Consider the following 18814-nt stretch of genomic DNA (forward strand, 5'->3'; position numbering starts at 1 on the left):
AAATATTACACACCAAATATATAGCAGGAGTTGGGGGGTGGTTTTCATAATGGGAGAAAGAGAAAGAATGTGAAAGAGAGAGAGAAAACAAGAAAGCGACAACAAGAGGGAGAAAGAGAGAGAACCAGAGAATGACAGCAAAAGGATGAGAAACAGAGAGGTAGAGCAAGAAAGAATGAGAAAAACGAAAGAGAGAGACAGAAAGAATGCGAAGGAGGAGGAGGAGGACAGGCAGAATGAAGGAGAGAGAATGAGGAAGAATGAGAAACAGAGAGAGGAGAGAAAGAACATGAAAGAGAACGAAAGAGAGAAAGAATGAGAAACAGAAAGAATGAGGAAGAATGAGAAACAAAGGACAGAGAATATGAAAGAGAGAGAGAGAGAGTGAAGGAGAAAAACAGGGAGAAAGAGAATGAGGAACAGAGAAAGAAAGAAAGAATGAGAGAAAGAATGAGAAAGAGAATGGTGGATGGATGGACGGATGGAAGGACTAGAGCTAGCTAACTCTAGAACAGCTGGCCTTTCAAGAAGAGATTGGAAAACAGTTTGGGATGGTATAAGGCAGGGGTAGGCAACCTCGGCTCTTTTATGACTCATGGACTTCAACTCCCAGAATTCCTGAGCCAGCATAGCTGACTCAGGAATTCTGGGAGTTGAAGTCCATGAGTCATAAAAGAGCCGAGGTTGCCTACCCTTGGACTAGAGGGTTCAGCGTGGTCAGTGTGTGCTGAGCACTGAGGATCAGCCCAGCATTTCCCCACCTGCCCCCCTTGTTCAGATGTGCCAGGAGAGAGAAAAAAAGCAATTTTTGGATTCAGAGTTTGGCAGCCAGAAAGCCTTTCTGATCATCCAGAGAATCTGAGCCTCGGTCCTGTTCTCCTCTGTCTGTGCCGAGAAACAGATCCTTAGGAAAGGACGAGAAGAGAGCAGTTGGGACTCTGTGTCCATCTGTCTGTTGTACGTGTGTGTTCTCATCCAGTCCGCCCTCCTGGCTGCATAACCCCCACTGGAACAAATAAGTGGCCCCAGATGTTTAATAGCTGCTCCATTAAGGCGGATGAAAGGCAGAGGCAGAATTACAGTCTGCATGTTAATGGGATTGCCGGTTCACTCGGTGGTTCATTACATGCATCCAAATCAAACAATCAGAATGGAGCTAGAAGGGTCCTTGGAGGTCATCTAGTCCAGGGCTTTTCAACCTTTTCACCCATTGTACCACTTTTAGGAGATGGCAACATCCGAGTCCCACCAGTCGCCTAGCAAGGGGTCAAAAACTGGATGGCAAAAAAAAAAAGTGATGAAGTACAGGTAGTCCTCAACTTACAACAGTTCGCTTAGTGACTGCTCAAAGTTACAATGGCACTGAAAAAAGTGCCCCCCAAGCCAGAGCTGAGCAAGACACCTGCCTGCCTGCCCGGCGGCGCTCTTCCTTGTGTCTGAGGTTTTCATTGTTGTGAGCATTTCTGTTGAGGATGGGCAGCGGGGGTGAGGTTGGGGGGGAGTGTTTGATTTTTATCCCCCCCCTCTCTGCTGGGTGGTTGCAGCAGGTTTTGGTCACTTCACATGACCCTGGGACACTGTGGTTTTGGTCACTTCACATGACCCTGGGACACTGTGACCGTCATAAATATGAATCAGTTGCCAAGCATCTGAATGTAAATCACAAGACCCTGGAGATGCTGCAACATTCCAGCTGATCGGCGCTTCTTCTGGGCTCAGAAGTGCCAGGATCAGCACCGAGCTCCAGCTGGATCCTGGCACTGATCCTAGCGCTTCCATTGAGCCCTGACAGCCCTGAAGAAGCGCTGATCCTGGCGCTTCCGCTGAGCCCTGACAGCCCTGCAGCTCCAGCCATGTCTCACTCAGGCTTGTGCGGTGCTACCACATTCCCCACCCCCTCTTCCACTTTTCTAGGATGGTCGCGTACCACCTGTCAGGTGCCAATGTACCACAGGTGGTACCCGTACCACTGGTTGAAAAGCCCTGAACATTTCTGAACGTTTCGTTACCAGACTAGGTAATGTCTTCAGTGGAGTTTAGGGGGTGTCAGTGTTCTGCCGCTTGTAAGAGTTTTGTGTGGTCAGTAGGTCTTGATCTAATCCAACCCCCTGCTCAAACAGGAGACCCTGTGTTGTGATTCAGGGTCAGCCTGTGGGTTCGGCAGTTGGGTCGGATGACTCAGGAGGAGGGGGGTGTTGAAGACCTTGCTGAGGGGGTTGAAGATCTTGCTGATGATAGCCCTCAGGCAGGCCCCTCCCACTTGGTCACCATGGAGACCCAGCTGTGTGAGCCTGACAGTGTGGATGAAGATGACCCACAGCTGGCCCTGTTCAAGGACGCCCGACCCAGGAGGCAGTCAAGTAGGAGTAAACAGAGGAAGGCAGTGGGGCTTCTCGGAAGGAGGCAGAGAGAAGCCACGCCCTGAACTCTTTATAAAGGGAATGTGTGGGGAGGGCTGGTTTGCTGAAAGCAACCGCTCAGATAGTGTTTCAAAGCTCCTGTATCTTGGTTCGTGTCTTGTTTGTTTTTGTAGTAAATAATTTGGCAGACGTTATTCCAGCCTCTTGCCGTTTGTAAAGGGGTTGCCTTTTCTGCAGGGCCGGTAGCAGGCTGGTACAGAACACCCTGTGCCATTTCAGACAAATGGCTGTCCAGCCTCTTCTTAAAAACCTCCAGCGATGGAACACCCACAACCTCTGAAGGCAACTTCCGTTCCGCTGGTTAATTGTTTTCACTGTTGGGAAGTTTCTCCATAACTTCAGATTGCTTCTCTCCTTGGTTAGTTTCCATCCATTGATTCTTGTCTTGCCTTCAGGTGCTTTGGAGAATAGAATGAACCCCCTCCCCTTCTTTGTGGCAGCCCCTCAAATATTGGAAGACTGCTATCATGTCGTTTCCCCCCCCCCCGCAGTCCTTCTTTTCTCCAGACTACCCGTAACCAATTCCTGCAACCGTTCTTCATGTGTGCCAGCCACAAAAGGCTGCAGAGGAGGCTGCAACAAGTCCAGGTCACAGCTACTGGTCTTCCTCTCCTCTTGAGCAAGGGCTGGTGAAGACTTGCCATCGGTCAAGGGCCAAGGGCGAGGGAAGGGAGAGGGGAAGCCAAAGGTTACCTGAGCTTTGATATTTGGCACATTAAGTGAACGGCTTGTGCTAAGCACTGTGCACGGATGCCAAGTGTCTCCCGCTGGCTGGCACGTTTTTCCAATCAGCTGCAGTTCTGGATCACCTATCCACATCCTGTGAGCTGCCATCTGTGGCAAGGCCGGGAGACGATGTGACATGGGGCCTGAAGCTGTATTTATTTATTTATTTTTATTTTTATTTTATTATATTTATATACCGCCCTTTCCCGAAGGACTCAGGGCGGTTTACAGGGTGATTAAAACGAAAAATACAAAAGTTAAAAACAATTTTAAAAAAATTATATCAATCCCTGAACAAATAAAAACCCCAGTTAAAATTAAAATTAAAATTCTCAGCCTGTATGGGAAAGATGTGCATATGGTAGTTACTGGTAGAGGAGAGGGTTTGTAACTCCTGGTTAAATTGTGGGGTCCTTGCTGCTCTCTGTGCTGGGTTGTTTTCTTGCAGACGTTTCATGACCCAACTAGGTAACATCATCTGTCCTGGAAGGCAAGGGGGGTTGTGGAGAGGAGGAGGAGGAGGAGGAGGAGGAGGAGGAGGAGGAGGAGGAGGAGGAGGAGGAGAACTGTGGGGTCCTTGGTGCTCTCTGTGCTGGGTTGTTTTCTTGCAGACGTTTCATGACCCAACTAGGTAACATCATCTGTCCTGGAAGGCAAGGGGGGTTGTGGAGAGGAGGAGGAGGAGGAGGAGGAGGAGGAGGAGGAGGAGGAGAACTGTGGGGTCCTTGGTGCTCTCTGTGCTGGGTTGTTTTCTTGCAGACGTTTCATGACCCAACTAGGTAACATCATCAGTGCTAGAAGGGAGGAGGAGGAGGAGGAGGAGGAGGAGGAGGAGGAGGAGGAGGAGGAGGAGGAGAACTGTGGGGTCCTTGGTGCTCTCTGTGCTGGGTTGTTTTCTTGCAGACGTTTCATGACCCAACTAGGTAACATCATCAGTGCTAGAAGGGAGTGGCATTTGCTCTCATTTTCTATACTAGTGGCTTGTATTGTGGAGTATTGAACATGCTGTACATTTCCTTCGGGATGGTGCTGTGTTATAGTTTCATGGCTCAAATTTAAAAACCAAGTCTGCCTTTGTGCAAGGTCAGATACAGGCACGTATCTTAGCAATTGGTGATTGCGGCTTTCACCTTCTCAGATGGCTCTTCCCTTTCTCGTGCACCACTTGTGCATCAGAAATGGCCAGTGACCTTTTAGGGCTGTAGAGCTCTCCATTGGCTCCAGCAGCTGTTGGCACCAAGCTGACTTTGGCTGATCTTAGAATCCTAGAATCTTAGGGCTGGAAGGGACCTTGGAGGTCTTCTAGTCCAACCCCTTGCCTGAGGCAGGAGTCTGTATTCCGTCCTGGAACAACCGGTTGACTCCTCTTTTCTTGACCACCTCTGGTGATGGAGCACCCACAACTCCAGAAGGCAAGCTGCTCCATGGATTAATCATTCTCCTGGTTATTGAAATTTCTCTTTAGTTCTAGGCTGGATCTGTCTTTAATGATCTTTCATCTATTACTTCTGATCCCGGCCTTAAGTGCATTGGAGAATAAGTCAAGCCCCTCATCTCTGTGACAGCCCCTCAAGTATTGGAAGACAGTTATCATGTCCCACCTAATCCTTCTCTTCGTTAGACCTAACAAATATCGAACATCTTGTACATGCTGAGGTCCCTTAATTGTTCATTATACGATTTAGCCTCCAGATCCCTGATCATCCTTGTTACTCTTCTCTGCACTCTTTCTAGAGTCTCAACATCAGTTTTATGTAGTAGTGACCAGAACTGTATGCAATCTTCCAAGTGTGGTCTCACTCGTGAAATATAGAGTGGTAACAAAATAACAGATTTGGAAGGGAGCTTGGAGGTCTTCTAGTCCAACCCCTGGCTCAAGCAGGAGATCCTTTACCATTTCAGACAAACGGCTGTCCAGTCTCTTCTTGAAAACTTCCAGTCTTGGAGCATTCACAACTTCTGGAGGCAAGTTGTTCCACTGGTTAATTGTTCTCACTATCAGGAAATTTCTCCTTAGTTCCAGGTTGCTTCTCTCCTTGATTAGTTTTCATCCGTTGCTTCTTGTCCTGCCTTCAGGCGCTTTGGAGAATAGCTTGACTCCCTCTTCTTTGTGGCAGCCCCTCAAATACTGGAAGACTGCTATCATGTCATCCCTAATCCTTCTTTTCTCTAGAACTAAGGTAAAGGTAAAGGTTCCCCCACACATGTGTGCTAGTCGTTTCCAACTCTAGGGGCCGGTGCTCATCTCCGTTTCAAAGCTGAAGAGCCAGCGCTTGTCCGAGGACGTCTCCGTGGTCATGTGGCCGGCATGACTAGACACCAAAGGTGCACGGAACGCTGTTACCTTCCCACCGTAGTGGTCCATCTATTTTTCTACTTGCATTTTTACATGCTTTCGAACTGCTAGGTTGGCAGAAGCTGGGACGAGTAACAGGTGCTCACTCTGCTATGCGGCACTCAGGATTCAACCCGCCAAACTGCCGACCTTCTGATCGACAAGCTCAGCGTCCTATCCCACTGAGCCACCGCGTCCCTTCTCTAGAACTAGACATACCCAATTCCTGCAACTGTTCCTTGTATGTTTTAGCCTCCAGTCCCCTGATCACTTTTGTTGCTCTTCTCTGCACTCTTTCTAGATTCTCAGCATCTTTTTTTATATCATGGCAGCCAAAAGTGGTCGCATCACTTCTCACGATCCTGATGCTTTCTCTCTCATGAGGTAGCTTGGGAAGGTATTGACCTTTTCCAAAATATCTTGGAAAGCTGGAGGGCGGGCTCCCTGGCTCATACGAGCAACCCTCCTGCAATTGTTGCCCAGAAGACAACGCAATGCAAATCCTTCTTGTAATCAGGACTCAAGAGTTCTCTGCCTTGCCTTGATTGCAGTCGAGAGCACGCCATAGGATGCTGGCCACTTGTCTTGAATCCCGAGGATGGAGAGCCTCTCCTTTTAGCATTTCATTACAGCAATTCATTCATTCATGAAGCTCTTGGCCTTGGAGATGATTGGTTGGAGAGAAACATCTGCTCATCTCACCCCTTAACAGAATAACAAGAGTTGGAAGGGACTTTGGAGGTGTTGAAGGAAAAGTCTTCATCATGGTTCAGTCCAAGCTGGGAATAAACAACATGGCGACTGCTTTAGAAAGAAGGTTGCAGTTTATTGAAGAGGACAGCCAGACAGGAAGATGGCTCCGGAAGAAAAAGAGAGTGAGCACATGTAGGGAGTGGGTTTTTATACCCTCTGGAGCCTTTTGTTTGGAGTTGTTCCTGGGGCATGAACTTTGACCTGAATCAGAGTGTGCCCTTCTGTATTCTGATGGTGGTGGGTTAATCCTATTATGTCCCAAAGGTCGTATTCTGCTTCCCTGGGGCTGTAGCTGATGCCTCTTAGATTTTTGGTGTTGATTTTAGGGATCTTTCTTCCTAATCCCCAGTTTCCTGATTCCAGTCTTTCTGACAAGATTATCACATCTGCAATTCTGCAGACTTGGTTTCTGCTTGGGACAGAGTGACTTGGGGGGTGGGGGGCGGGTTGGTTTCTGTTTTTAAAATCCTTTAGGGAAATACATTCTGCCCTTTTAATATTTCCTTCTCTGGGGGGCTGACTTCCCACAGAGGTCTTCTAGTCCAACCCCCTGCTCAAGTAGGAGACCGTATACCATTTCCGACAAATGGACATCCAGTCTCTTCTTAAAAACTTCCAGCGTTGGAGCATTCACCGCTTCTGGAGGCAAGCTGTTCCGCTGGTTAATTGTCCTCACCGTTAGGAAGTTTCTCCTTAGTTCTAGGTTGCTTCTCTCCTTGTTGAGTTTCCATCCTTTGCTTCTTGTTCTGCCTTCAGGGGCTTTGGAGAATAAGTTGACCCCCCCTCTTCTTTGTGGCAGACCCTCAAATATCGGAAAGCTGCTATCTTGTCATCCCCCCAGTTCTTCTTTTCGCTAGACCAGACGTACCTAATTCTTGCAACCGTTCTTCGTATGGTTAAGCCTCCAGTCCCCTAATCATCTTTTACGTTTTTAGAAACCATGCTTCCCATTTGTTTGCCTGGTGGTGGAACTGCTGCCAGGAACCTGATTTTTTTTCCCTTCTAAATTGACTTTCTGCAGAAAGTATATAACTGGGAGGGCTGGGGTGGGGGGGAAACACCTGCAAAGGGTTACAGGCAGAGATGATATAAATGCAGCTCGACTGTCAATAAGGTCTCTGATGGAGGCAGATGATTTTACTCACACGCTGTATTCATCCAACCCCAAAGAATAATCCCTCCTTTCAGCATTCAAGACCTTTTGCAATCAAGCTGAGGTCATTTCCTTCCGGGAAAGCCAGTGAAACCAAGAACCACCCATTCATTTAATGATAGCCTGTGGCCTCAACCCAGAACTGAAGAATCTTTCACACCTGGAATCTTGGTGGTGCCAGTTTTTTTTTGCCTTCCCTCTGCATTTCTCACCATAAAGGTGAGAAACAAGGTGTGTATACACACACAGAGAGAGAAGAGGTCTCTGGAATGGAACCATTTCAACAGGAAAAAAAAATTAAAGATTTCCTTTTTGTCTCTGCACATCCTCTTCAGTGACTGTGGCATTAAATTATATGCTCCGGTAAATCAAGAGTAGCACGTTCCCCTGACCAGGGTGCCCTCGGGATGGGACGTTGCAAATATGGAAGAAAGAAAAAGAAAGAAAGAAAGAAAGTAAGAAAGAAAGAAAGAAAGGGGGGAATGGCAAAAGGGGAGAATTACTCTCCTCTCTCAGACGTCACCGAATGCAGTTTCTAGCTGTTGAATTTCAAAAACTTGACAGTTGATACGGGTTGGTAGGAGGAGGAGGAGGAGGAGGGAAGGAAGATGGCAGGTGGAGGAGGAAGACAGGAAGAGAAAGAGAAAAAGGAAGAAGAAGGAAGAGGAGGACGAGGACGAAGAAGACAGAAAGAGAAGAAGAGAAAGAGAAAGGAGGAGTGAGGAGGAGGAGGAGGAGGAGGAATTCTGGGAGTTGAAGTCCACAAGTCTTAAAGTTGCCAAGTTTGAAGACCCCTGCTCTAAGGGTACAACGCCGAGTTAAGTGCCCCTTTAAAAGGGAAAGGCAAAGGTTCCCCCGCACATGCGTGCTAGTCGTTTCCAACTCTAACGGCCGGTGCTCATCTCCGTTTCAAAGCTGAAGAGCCAGCGCTTGTCCGAGGACGTCTCCGTGGTCATGTGGCCGGCATGACTAGACGCCAAAGGCGCACGGAACGCTGTTACCTTCCCACCGTAGTGGTCCCTATATTTCTACTTGCATTTTTACGTGCTTTCGAACTGCTAGGTTGGCAGAAGCTGGGACGAGTAACAGGTGCTCACTCTGTTTACGCAGCACTCGGGATTCGACCCGCCAAACTGCCGACCTTCTGTTCGACAAGCTCAGCGTCCTAGCCCACTGAGCCACCGCGTCCCTTTGAAGCGCCCCTTTAGTTAACTCCAAAGCTCTCCCCGAGCAAAGTTGGCAGGCAGGTCTTTTGAAAAATCCTCCCGGCTGAGCCCGTGGCCATGCAGGAGAACGTGTCCCCCAAGAAGGAAGACCAAAAGGACACAGATGGACATCAATTTTCACCCGTCTAATTTATACGCCCGGCTGTGCATTTAAAAATTATGGCCTGGGATGCAAAATAGAAACCCCATCCAAAATACGTAACGGCACGGAAAGAAGTTGGCCGGCAAAGCAGAACGTGGCAGAGTTGGAAGGGATGCAGAAGATCATCTGTTCCAAGCGTTTGCAGGGTGCGAAGATATATAATTCCCCTGTAGTTTCTCAATGTGTACAATATAATAATTCCTGTGTAGTTTCTTAGTGCAGAAGAAAAGTGAGGAAATGTGTCCAGCCTCGGTCAAAATCTAGAATGCATCAGGAAGGGACCCCCCCACCCCCACCCCCACCTTCAATCTGTCTTCAGACTTCATGACTGTTCTGCAGTCTGCTTTCCAAGCAGGTTGAGCCTCAGGAGAGAGTACTTGTAGTCCAGGGGTGAAGTGTGGGGTCCTTGGTGCTCCCCGAGCATGGGGGTTTCCTTGCAGACTTTTCATAACCCAAATAGGGAACATCATCAGTGCTAGGAGGGAGCGGGGTGGGGGGGGTTTACTCTCTATTTGTATACAGGTGGCTTGCCCTAGACAGCAAACGATTGAATCAATTTCAGCCTGGCTGCCAATTATCAGCTAAAACTAGTTGAAGAGTATTTGCAACCTTATATTGTCTTTGCCATATAGTTTCTGAGGAGTCGTTGGTGTTCTCTGAGCTTGGTTGTTTTCTCGCAGATGTTTCACAGCCCAGACTAAGACCACCACTGATGATGTTCCCTAGTTGGGTCATGAAACATGTGCAAGAAAACAACCCACTCCAGAGAACACCAAAGACCCCACATTCCTCCTCCTCCTCCTCCCTTCTAGCACTGATGATGTTACCTAGTTGGGTCATGAAACGTCTGCAAGAAAACAATCAAGCTCAGAGAGCATCAAGAACTCCTCCTCCTCCTCCTCCTCCTCCTGCTCTCCACAAACCCTACTCTCTTCTAGCACTGATGATGTTACTCAGTTGGGTCATGAAACATTCAGAAGAAAACACCCAAACTCAGAGAGCACCAAGGATCCCACAGTTCTCTTCTTCTTCTTCTTCTTCTTCTTCTTCTTCTTCTTCTTCTTCTTCTTCTTCTTCTTCTTCTTCTTCTTCTTCTTCTTCTTCTTCTTCTTCTTCTTCTTCTTCTTCTTCTTCTTCTTCTTCTTCTTCTTCTTCTTCTTCTTCTTCTCCTTCTCCTTCTCCTTCTCCTCCTCCTTCCTCCTCCTCCTCCTCCTTCTCCTTCTTCTCCTCCTCCTCCTCCTCCTCCTCCTCCTCCTCCTCCTCCTCCTCCTCCTCCTCCTCCTCCTCCTCTGTAAATCCCATTCCCTTCTAGCACTGATGATGTTCCCTAGTTGGGTCATGAAACGACTGCAAGAAAACCAACCAAGCTCAGAGAGCACCAAGGAGCAACACCGTTCAGCTCAGAGCTACAAATATTCCTTTAAAGTGGTAATTTCAGCTTTGACCTGATTTGCGTCTTCGGCTTGCTTTGCACCTAAAACCTAGGAGGGAACTTCATTGTGCCCCATCTTGACTTTTTTTTGGGGGGGGGACCACGCCCTACAGGCCACCTGCTTTTGTGTGTTTCTGCCCGGTTCCTGAAGGAGTCTAGCAGCCCCCGTCTCCTGGCAGAACCCCAGAAGTCGAGCTCCTTGCTGGAGAAGGAAGAGGGGTCAGGCGGGGTGCGAAACCCGCCTGCAGCTTCCCTCCAGTCTCCGCATCAAAGGGGGGTGCTGCAGTTCACCCCTTTCCTGGGTCAGATGGGTGTTTTTCCACACCTGGGTGTCTTCTGCTGCAAGCATCCCCTCTGGCTGCCCCAAACCAAGATTAGCCTAGCCTGGTCTGGCTTGCTGCAAGCTGCTGCTGCAGCGAAGATCACTGACATCGTCAACCCGGTTAGCCACGGTTAGCTCTCTGACTAGCTTCGCTTCTGCAAGTTTCACAAAGGGCAGGAGCCGAGGGGGCTTGGATGTCCACATAGCCTCAGAGGGTCACGAGTTGCCTACCCCCACCCCACCCCACCCCACACACAACAAATAAAGCACTGTTGTCTCACGCCCAGCCACGTATAGTTTTGCAGACGTTGCCATTTGGAGTACAACGCCAGCAATTCTCTGGTCCCGCGGCTCAGGTTTCTGCTGCCGGTTTGTATAACAGGAGAAAGCAAAAAAAAAAAATGGGGTTTAAAAATAGTTGTTCAGCTTCCAGAAGGTAGTTAAAGGCCCCTTGCCATGAAACTGGAGGGTTTGGAGGGTGGGGGAGAGGGGGAAGGGGGGGGTGGATGTCCCCATCCTTCACCCAGGTGGAAGAGAGATTCAGAATAACAGAATGATGTAGTCAGAAGGGACCTTGGAGGTCTTCTAGTCCAGCCCCCTGCTCAGGCAGGAGACCCTATACCATTTCAGACAAATGGTTGTCCAATCATTACTTAAAAGCCTCCAGTGTTGGAGCACACACAAGTTCTGGAGGCAAGCAGTTCCATGGGTTAATTGTTCTCACTGTCAGGAAATTTCTCCTCAGTTCTAGGTTTATTGTCTTCTTGATTAGTTTCCACCCATTTGTGTTTATGATTCGTGTTGAAGGTGAAGAAGCCCTCTTGATGTGGAGCCCCCACGGGACAGCTGCCCCACATGCTGTGGCTTCTGGGGGGGGGCAGGTAGGAATGAAAGAGGGGGGAGCTGAGGTGGTTTTAACCTTTATTGTGGTTGGGAATGGGGGTGACTATCTTTAGCTCAGGTGGAGGAGGAGGGTGAAGGAGGCTTTCTGAACGTTTCGTTACCAGACTAGGTAACGTCTTCAGTGGAGTTTAGGGGGTGTCAGTGTTCTGCTGCTTGTAAGAGTTTAGTGTGGTCAGTAGGTCTTGTGATGGGTCTTGTGATGGGTCAGGTGTGGATCAAATGAGGGTCTTGTGATGGGTCAGATGAAGGTCTAGTGATGGGTCAGGTGTGGGTCATGTCAGGTGAGGGTCTTGTGATGGGTCTAGTGATGAGTCAGGTGTGGGTCTTGTGATGGGTCAGATGAAAGTCTAGTGATGGGTCAGGTGTGGGTCATGTCAGGTGAGGGTCTTGTGATGGGTCTAATGATGGGTCAGGTGTGGGTCATGTTAGGTGTGGATCATGTCAGGTGTGGGTCATGTCAGATGAGGGTCGTGATGGGTCAGTTGAGGGTCTTGTGATGGGTCAGGTGTGGGTCATGTCAGGTGTGGGTCTTCTGATGGGTCAGATGAAGGTCTAGTGATGGGTCAGGTGTGGGTCATGTCAGGTGAGGGTCTTGTGATGGGTCTAATGATGGGTCAGGTGTGGGTCATGTCAGGTGTGGGTAATGTCAGGTGTGGGCCTTGTGATGGGTCAGTTGAGGGTCTTGTGATGGGTCAGGTGTGGGTCATGTCAGGTGAGGGTCTTGTGATGGGTCTTGTGATGGGCAGTCACATCAGGGGAGGGTCATTGGTGGAGAACTCTTAGTGGGGGGGGAAGGGGGCTTGCGTAGGATGGTTGAGGTTCGGTGCCGTCGCTGGTTGGCTGTGCAATTGATTTGGATCCTGAGGGGTCCGCAGGCTGGTTGCGGGTCGATGTGTCAGTGGATGGAATTGTTTATGGAGTGCCAGGCTTCGAATCAACTCACGAGCGCAGGTGATGATTTTAGCGTTGCTCCAGTCGAACTGGTGTTGTCAGTGTGGGTAGAGAGAAGGATTTGGGATCGTGGCCTTGGATGGCCAGCTGGTGTTCGTGGATCCTGGTTTTCAACTGACGTGAAGTTTGTCCCAAGTAGAATCAGTTGCAATTGATTTTGTAAATTACATTGGTTCTTTCGTCCTTCTTCTCTCGTCTTTGGTTCTGGATAATTCCTGGCAGAGTATGGCTGTGGCTGTCGGTATTGTTAAATGTGTGGCTATTGTTATTCCTAGAGGTTGGAGAGTTTTGACTGTCATTTTTGTGTGTGTGTGTGTGTGTGTGTGTGTGTGTGTCCTTTATTGTGGTTTCACCGGCTGTAGCAACCTAGCCCAATTCATCACTCGGCAGTCCTGCGCAAGCCGAACCTCAGAGTTAGTTTGTTTGTTTTATTATATTTGTTTTGTTTTATTATATTTGTATACCGCCCTTCTCCCGAAGGACTCAGGGCGGTGAACAGGGCACATATAAAAAATACAGGATACAAAAATTAAAAAGAATTAAATAGTAGCCCAGCTAAAACAATCGATAACAATATAAAAATCCCCATTAAAACCCCAACACATCCCCCATCAGGCCAGGCTGGCTTGTTCAAATAGATGGGTCTTCAGACGGCGTCAGGAGTGAAGGTCAGGTGCCATCCGGAACTCGACCGGCAGCTGATTCCATAAAGTCGGAGCGCCCACAGAGAAGGCCCTCCCCCTGGGGGCCGCCAGCCAACATTCTCTGACCGGTGGCACCCTGAGGAGGCCCTCTCTGTGGGAACGTACAGGGCGGAGGGAAGTTGACGCTGGCAGCAGGTGGTCCCCGACGTACTCCGGACCCATGCCATGTAGGGCCTTAAAAACCATTACCAAAACCTTGAATCTCACCCGGAAGACAACTGGCAACCAATGCAGCTCGCGGAGCAAAGGTGTAACATGGGAGTACCAGGAGACTCCCAAGACAACTCTCACGGCTGCATTCTGTACCAGCTGGAGCCTCCGAGTGGTCTTCAAGGGAAGCCCCATGTAGAGAGCATTGCAGTAGTCCAGACGAGAGGTCACGAGCACATGAGTGACCGTACACAGGGCATCCCGGTCCAGATAGGGCCGCAACTGACGCACCAGGCGAACCTGGGCGAAAGCCCCCCTAGTCACAGCTACTATATGATCTTCCAGAGTGAGCCGCGAATCCCTAACCAGGTGAACCACATTGAACAAACAGTAGTCTTGTCCTCATTGGGGTGCCTCCTCTTCAGCCCTCTCCAACAACCAAGACACACACACACACACACACACACACACTCACTGTGATTCCAGTTTTGCAGTCGTCCCGTGTGTTCTTTGCAAAGGGGGAAAGAAACGGCTGACAACTTCGTGCTTCTCTCGTTGCAGGAGAAAAAGGGTCAAGAGGTCCAAAAAGGGCCCGAAGTGGAGATCACAAAACTGGACAAACTCCTGAATTTGGTCAGAGAACCGGCAGCCAAAACCAGCAAATGAGCCACATCCAAACCTGCCCTTCTTCCCGCGGCAGGGAAGCAGCCGAGTCCAGGCGCCAGAACGCTTTGTCCAGGACGGCCCGGTGTGGGCGGCTGCGTGAAAGCGGCCTTTATTTCCAACACAAAGAGGTGTGTTGTTTTTTGTTGTTGTTGTTGTCGTTCAAATGCAGAAAAATAAAAACTGGAGATTTGACACCATCCACCTGCACAAATATCCTCCTTGCCCCGAGGCCCAATTTTGCACAAAGAGCCGGCGCGCACGGGCCTCAATCCTCGCGCGCTTTGCCAACGCTTCCCCCGCTCGCTTTTAGGGATCTTGCTGGAAAAAAGAGATTCAAAAACTCAAAAAGAGACTTTTCTCTTTTTCTCGCCATCCGCGTCCGGGTTGTCCCAAAGCTGCTTTTTTTTTTTTCTTTTCCCCTTTCCAAAAGGCGACTGGCCTTCCTGGGTTTACTTCTGTGAAAATGTTTCTCTTCTCGCCCAAGAAGCTGCTTCAGAACTTCAGTGGGAACCAAAGAAGCCTCTTCCGTGAGAAGCGAAACATTTTTTGAGGGGGGGGGGGAAAAGCCCCCCCAAAATGTCCAGTTGCCTTTTGCAGAAAGCACTTTGGGGGCAGCTTTGAGTCAAAGGGACTTGATGGCCACCTCCATGTTGCTGTTGTGATTCAGGGCCAGCCTGTGGGTCCGGCAGCCGGCTCGGATGTCTCGGATGACTCAGACGAGGGGGAGGAGGAGGGTGTTGAAGACGAACTTGCTGATGATGGCTTGGAGGCTTCGCAGAGCCCCCAGCCAGGGCCCTCTTCTCAGCTGCGCGAGCCCGACAGTGCGGATGATGATGACCCACAGCTGGCCCTGTTCAAGGACGCCCGACGCAGGAGGCAGTCAAGCAGGAGCAAGCAGAGAAAGGCTGTGGGACTCCTCGGAAGGAGGCACAGGGAGGCCACGCCCTGAACTCTAATAAAGGGAGTGTTTGGGGAAGGGCTGGTTGCTGAAAGCAACCGCTCCGTTTGAGGATCACAGTTCCAGTGTTTTGTTTCTTGTTCTGTTATTTGTGTAATAAATCTTGGCAGACGCCTTCCAGCCTCAGACGCTCTCCAGCCTCTGCCGTTTGTACAGGGGTTGCCTTTCTGCAAGGCCGGTAGCAGGCTGGTACAGAACAGTTGCTCTGCTGGCCATCATCCTGTTCTCTCCCAGCTTCCTTTTTGGGCTGACTTTTCCCCTTTCCCCGTCTATCCCACGGCCCTGTAATTTATTTATTTTATTTATTTAATAATATTTATATACCGCCCTTCTCCCGAAGGACTTAGGACTTAGGCCAGGTAGATTTCTTTTCTACCTGGCCTAAGTCAGATGTCAGGGCTCTTCAAACTTGGCCCTTTTACGACTTGTGGACTTTCAACTCCCAGAATTCCTCAGCCAGCCATGTTGGCTGGGGAATTCTGGGAGTTGAAGTCCACAGCTCGTAAAGACGCTTTGATTGCTACCCCGGGCTTAACTCCGTCTAAACTTTGAGGAGAATCACCCAAAGTCTGTTGGGGATGCAACAGAGACCCCCCCACACACACCTTGAAAGAAAACCCAGATAGCCTGCCCCCTGCCCCACTTGCTCCTCTCCATCAGCCCCTCCCCCTCTGTAAAAGGAGTCTTGGCACAGGGGTGTCTGCAAGATGGAAGAACAGGAAGCAAAGCCTGCCCATTTGCTTTTGGGGAGACCCTCCTATAGCTCCCCGTTGCCTCGAGAGGGGGGGGCGGAAGAGGGGGGGGAGTTTGCAGCAGCCTTTATGCACACATGGACACAGTGTGAGTGCCAGCTCTTTTACAGGCAGCCCTTGACTTACGAACCACAACGGAGCCCAAAATTTCTGTCGCTAAACCAGACTGTTGTTAAATGAGATTTGTCCCCTTTTTACGACCTTGCTGGCTGATTGTTAAGCTGTTAAGTTAGCAACACGGTTCCGGAGTGAATCTGGCTTCTCCATTTGACTTTGCAAAAGGGGAATCAGGTGACCCCGGGGCACTGCAACCGTCATAAATATGAACCTGTGACCGTAGAGATGCTGCAATGGTTGTAAATGTGAAAAACGGTCACGACTCATTTTCCCCCCCCCCCCCGGCGTTACAACTTTGAATAGTCACTAAATGAACTGTGATAACTTGTGGACACCCTTAGTAGGCCAAGACCCTTTTAACAGCCAGAGGAGCCGCTGGAGGTCCCTTTTAAAAAAATAAAATAAAAAGCACTCCTGTTTTGGAAAATCCAGATTTATTTTATTTTGGAGCCCAGATCCAAGGCAGCTTTGAATGTTTTCAGTTAGAAATGATGCAGTCCTTTATTAGCCAGGAAAGTCAGTCTTGGACAAGGAGGTCATTGAGCACGAGAAGAGGGGGAAAAACCGCTTCTGTCTTTGCATCCAAGGAAGCCCCAAGCTCTCTGGTCCAGGGAGACCCCCCCCTCTGGCCCCCACCAAAGGCAGGACAAAAATACGAGAGCCCATCCCAAGCCTTTCCACAAGGGTCCTACTGAACACTGACAGGGTCAGCCACTAGTATATATACAAGAGACCAACCCACTGCCTTCTAGCCCTGATGACGCTACCTAGCTGGGTCCTGAAACGCCTGCAGGAAAACCTCCAAGCTCAGAGAGCACCCAGGGCCCCATAACCAGCCCCTTCCCTGTACCCCCATCCTAAACACACACAGACCCCGCTTTGGCATGCTAAATGGGTCCCGTTTCTCGGGATCTTGGAGCTGCCAGCAACTCTGCTCCCTGCCAGACGGGAGGGGCCCTCTTTGATTTGCTGTCCCCACCTTTCCTCCGCATTCGTCCCCTGCCTCTCTCGGAGCTGACCCGGGGCTTAAGAGGAGTGAGCCCCGGGTCCCCGACTCAGTTTCCCCTGGGGCACTATCACCTGGAGATGAAAACCAAAGTCCAGGGAAGAGGTGGGAGACCAAGAATCAATCCTGCCCTCCCCCCGGGGGCAACCGAGCGAGGTTCCTTTGCCAGAGTGCACCCCTCTTCTCTTCCCCGCCCCTGATGCCTCTCCTGCGTCCGAGTTCCCATCCTTGGACCAACCCTGTCCTGCTGCTACTGCTGGTTGCCTTCGGACCTCTCTCTCTCTCGGCCAGCTGGGAGGAGAGCAGGAGAGAACCTCTTTGGGGCCTGCAGAACCACCAAAGGCTGGCGTCAGAGGAAGGACTCCAAGCTGCTCTTCCACGGCTGGGCTAGCCGACCATGGCTGTGAAGCCTTGAATGCTGGCAGATTGGTTCCAGCTGGCTTTTCTGCCTGGCTGGTCCTCTTGGTTCCCCAGCCTCACCGCAGTCGCCCGCCTCCATGGCACCGAGACGCCGCCAGTCCACGCAAGGCGAAGGCGGCAGAAGCAAGGCAGCACAGCCCTGGGCTACGTCAGGGCTGCAGCAGGTACCTCTCTTCGTTGCCCCTCTCGTCCGACTCGGAAGGCGGACTCTGATCCGGACAGGATGGCGTCCGGCAGGCCTTGCAAAGGATGAGCAGCAGTGCCAGGACAAGGAAGGCAATGAGGCAGTTGAAGGTGATGGCAATCACGGCCCCGGTGGAGAGGCCTGCCCCCATGCTGGGTCCCCGGCACGGCGGAAGAGGATGGTCGGGACCCTGTTGGGGGGGGGGGAAACAAAGATCCTTGTCCAGGTGGGTCCTTCTGAGCAGGGCCACAAGGTAGAGGCCTCCTGGGTGGCAGGTCCTCTTCAAAGGCCAGGATGGTTGCCAACCTATCAAGCCATCCAGAATTAACAGAATAAGAATCGGAAGGGACCCTTGGAGGTCTTCTAGCCCAACCCCCTGCTCAAGGCAGGAGATCCTATGCCATTCCGGACAAATGGCTGTCCGATCACTTCTTCAAATCCTTAAAAATACGGCAGGTTCTCCTGGGACACCGAGGCGGTTCAAAGGAAGAGCAGAAACGGATCAGGAGGATGGACTACGGAGTAGTTCTTCTGGCCTCCTTCATCCCCAGAAGTAGCTAAGACTCACCTGCAAGAAAAGAAAAAAAGCTGAATTCCGAAGGGATTCCCCACCTGAGCCAGTTAGATTAGTGTTCCTCAAGCTTGGGCACTTTTTAAGTTTTGCTGGCTAGGGAATTCTGGGAGTTGAAGTCCACGCCGCTTAAAGTGCCCAGGTTTGAGAAACGCTGCATTAGATACAGCAGCAATTTGCAACACATCAGCTTTGGCTATGCTGGCATTTTCAGCTGGGTTAAATAAACCTCAATCTACTCAATTTCAGCTACTGGGTTCTCCAGATCTGGCTTTGCGCTTGGCGCATGTTGCAGGCATGTGGCCCCCACATGCACAGCACCGTGCCCTGAAATTAAACTCATTTTACACCCCACACCTGTAAACTAAATCTCAGGCACTCCCCAGTGGTGAAAGAGACACCGGTACATGGGTTGACCATGTAAAGAATAATAGAATAGCAACATTGGAAGGGACCTTGGAGGTCTTCTAGTCCAACCTCCTGCTCAAGCTGCAAATCCTATAGCATTTCGGACAAATGGTTGTCTAGTCGCTTCTTAAAACCTCAAGTGATGGAGCACCCACAACTTCTGAAGGAAAATCATTCCACCGATTAGTTACCAGAATAACAAAATAACAAGAGTTGGAAGGGACCTTGGGTTTCACCTAATCTGTATTGTACCTTTGGTTTTTCCTGCCCAGATGTAAAACCTAGTTTTTCTCCACATTAAATTCCATTTGGTGTGGACTTTTGATTCCCAAAATTCCCCAGCCAGCAAAATATTGCTAAGCAAGGTGGCGAAGAGATTTGTGGCCAAATTTACGACCTTTTTGCCGTGGTTGTTAAGCAGATCGATGCAGTTCAGTGAATCGGTCATTAAATGAATCCAGCTCCCCCCCCCAATGGACTCTGCTTGTCAGAGGACAGCTGGGACGGTCACCAAA

The 18814-nt window shown here is 50.0% G+C and overlaps 2 protein-coding genes across 2 annotated transcripts in view; one reads left to right on the plus strand and one right to left on the minus strand.

Moving 5' to 3' along the window:
• Positions 1-14072, plus strand: part of DNAI1 (dynein axonemal intermediate chain 1) — a 162026-nt gene extending 147954 nt beyond the window's left edge. Inside the window, exon 20 of the mRNA XM_081316338.1 lies at positions 13779-14072. Within this exon, the coding sequence (XP_081172464.1) occupies positions 13779-13883 (105 nt within the window). The 3' untranslated portion in view covers positions 13884-14072. The remainder of the gene's footprint in view (positions 1-13778) is intronic.
• Positions 14073-16166: 2094 nt separating this feature from the next.
• The window catches only part of ENHO (energy homeostasis associated), an 8621-nt gene continuing 5973 nt past the window's right edge, over positions 16167-18814 (minus strand). The window contains exon 2 of the mRNA XM_081319334.1: positions 16167-17888. Within this exon, the coding sequence (XP_081175460.1) occupies positions 17286-17471 (186 nt within the window). The 5' untranslated portion in view covers positions 17472-17888 and the 3' untranslated portion in view covers positions 16167-17285. The remainder of the gene's footprint in view (positions 17889-18814) is intronic.

This window comes from Vipera berus, assembly GCF_964194415.1.
Source record: "Vipera berus genome assembly, chromosome: 2".
Lineage (NCBI taxonomy): Eukaryota > Metazoa > Chordata > Lepidosauria > Squamata > Viperidae > Vipera > Vipera berus.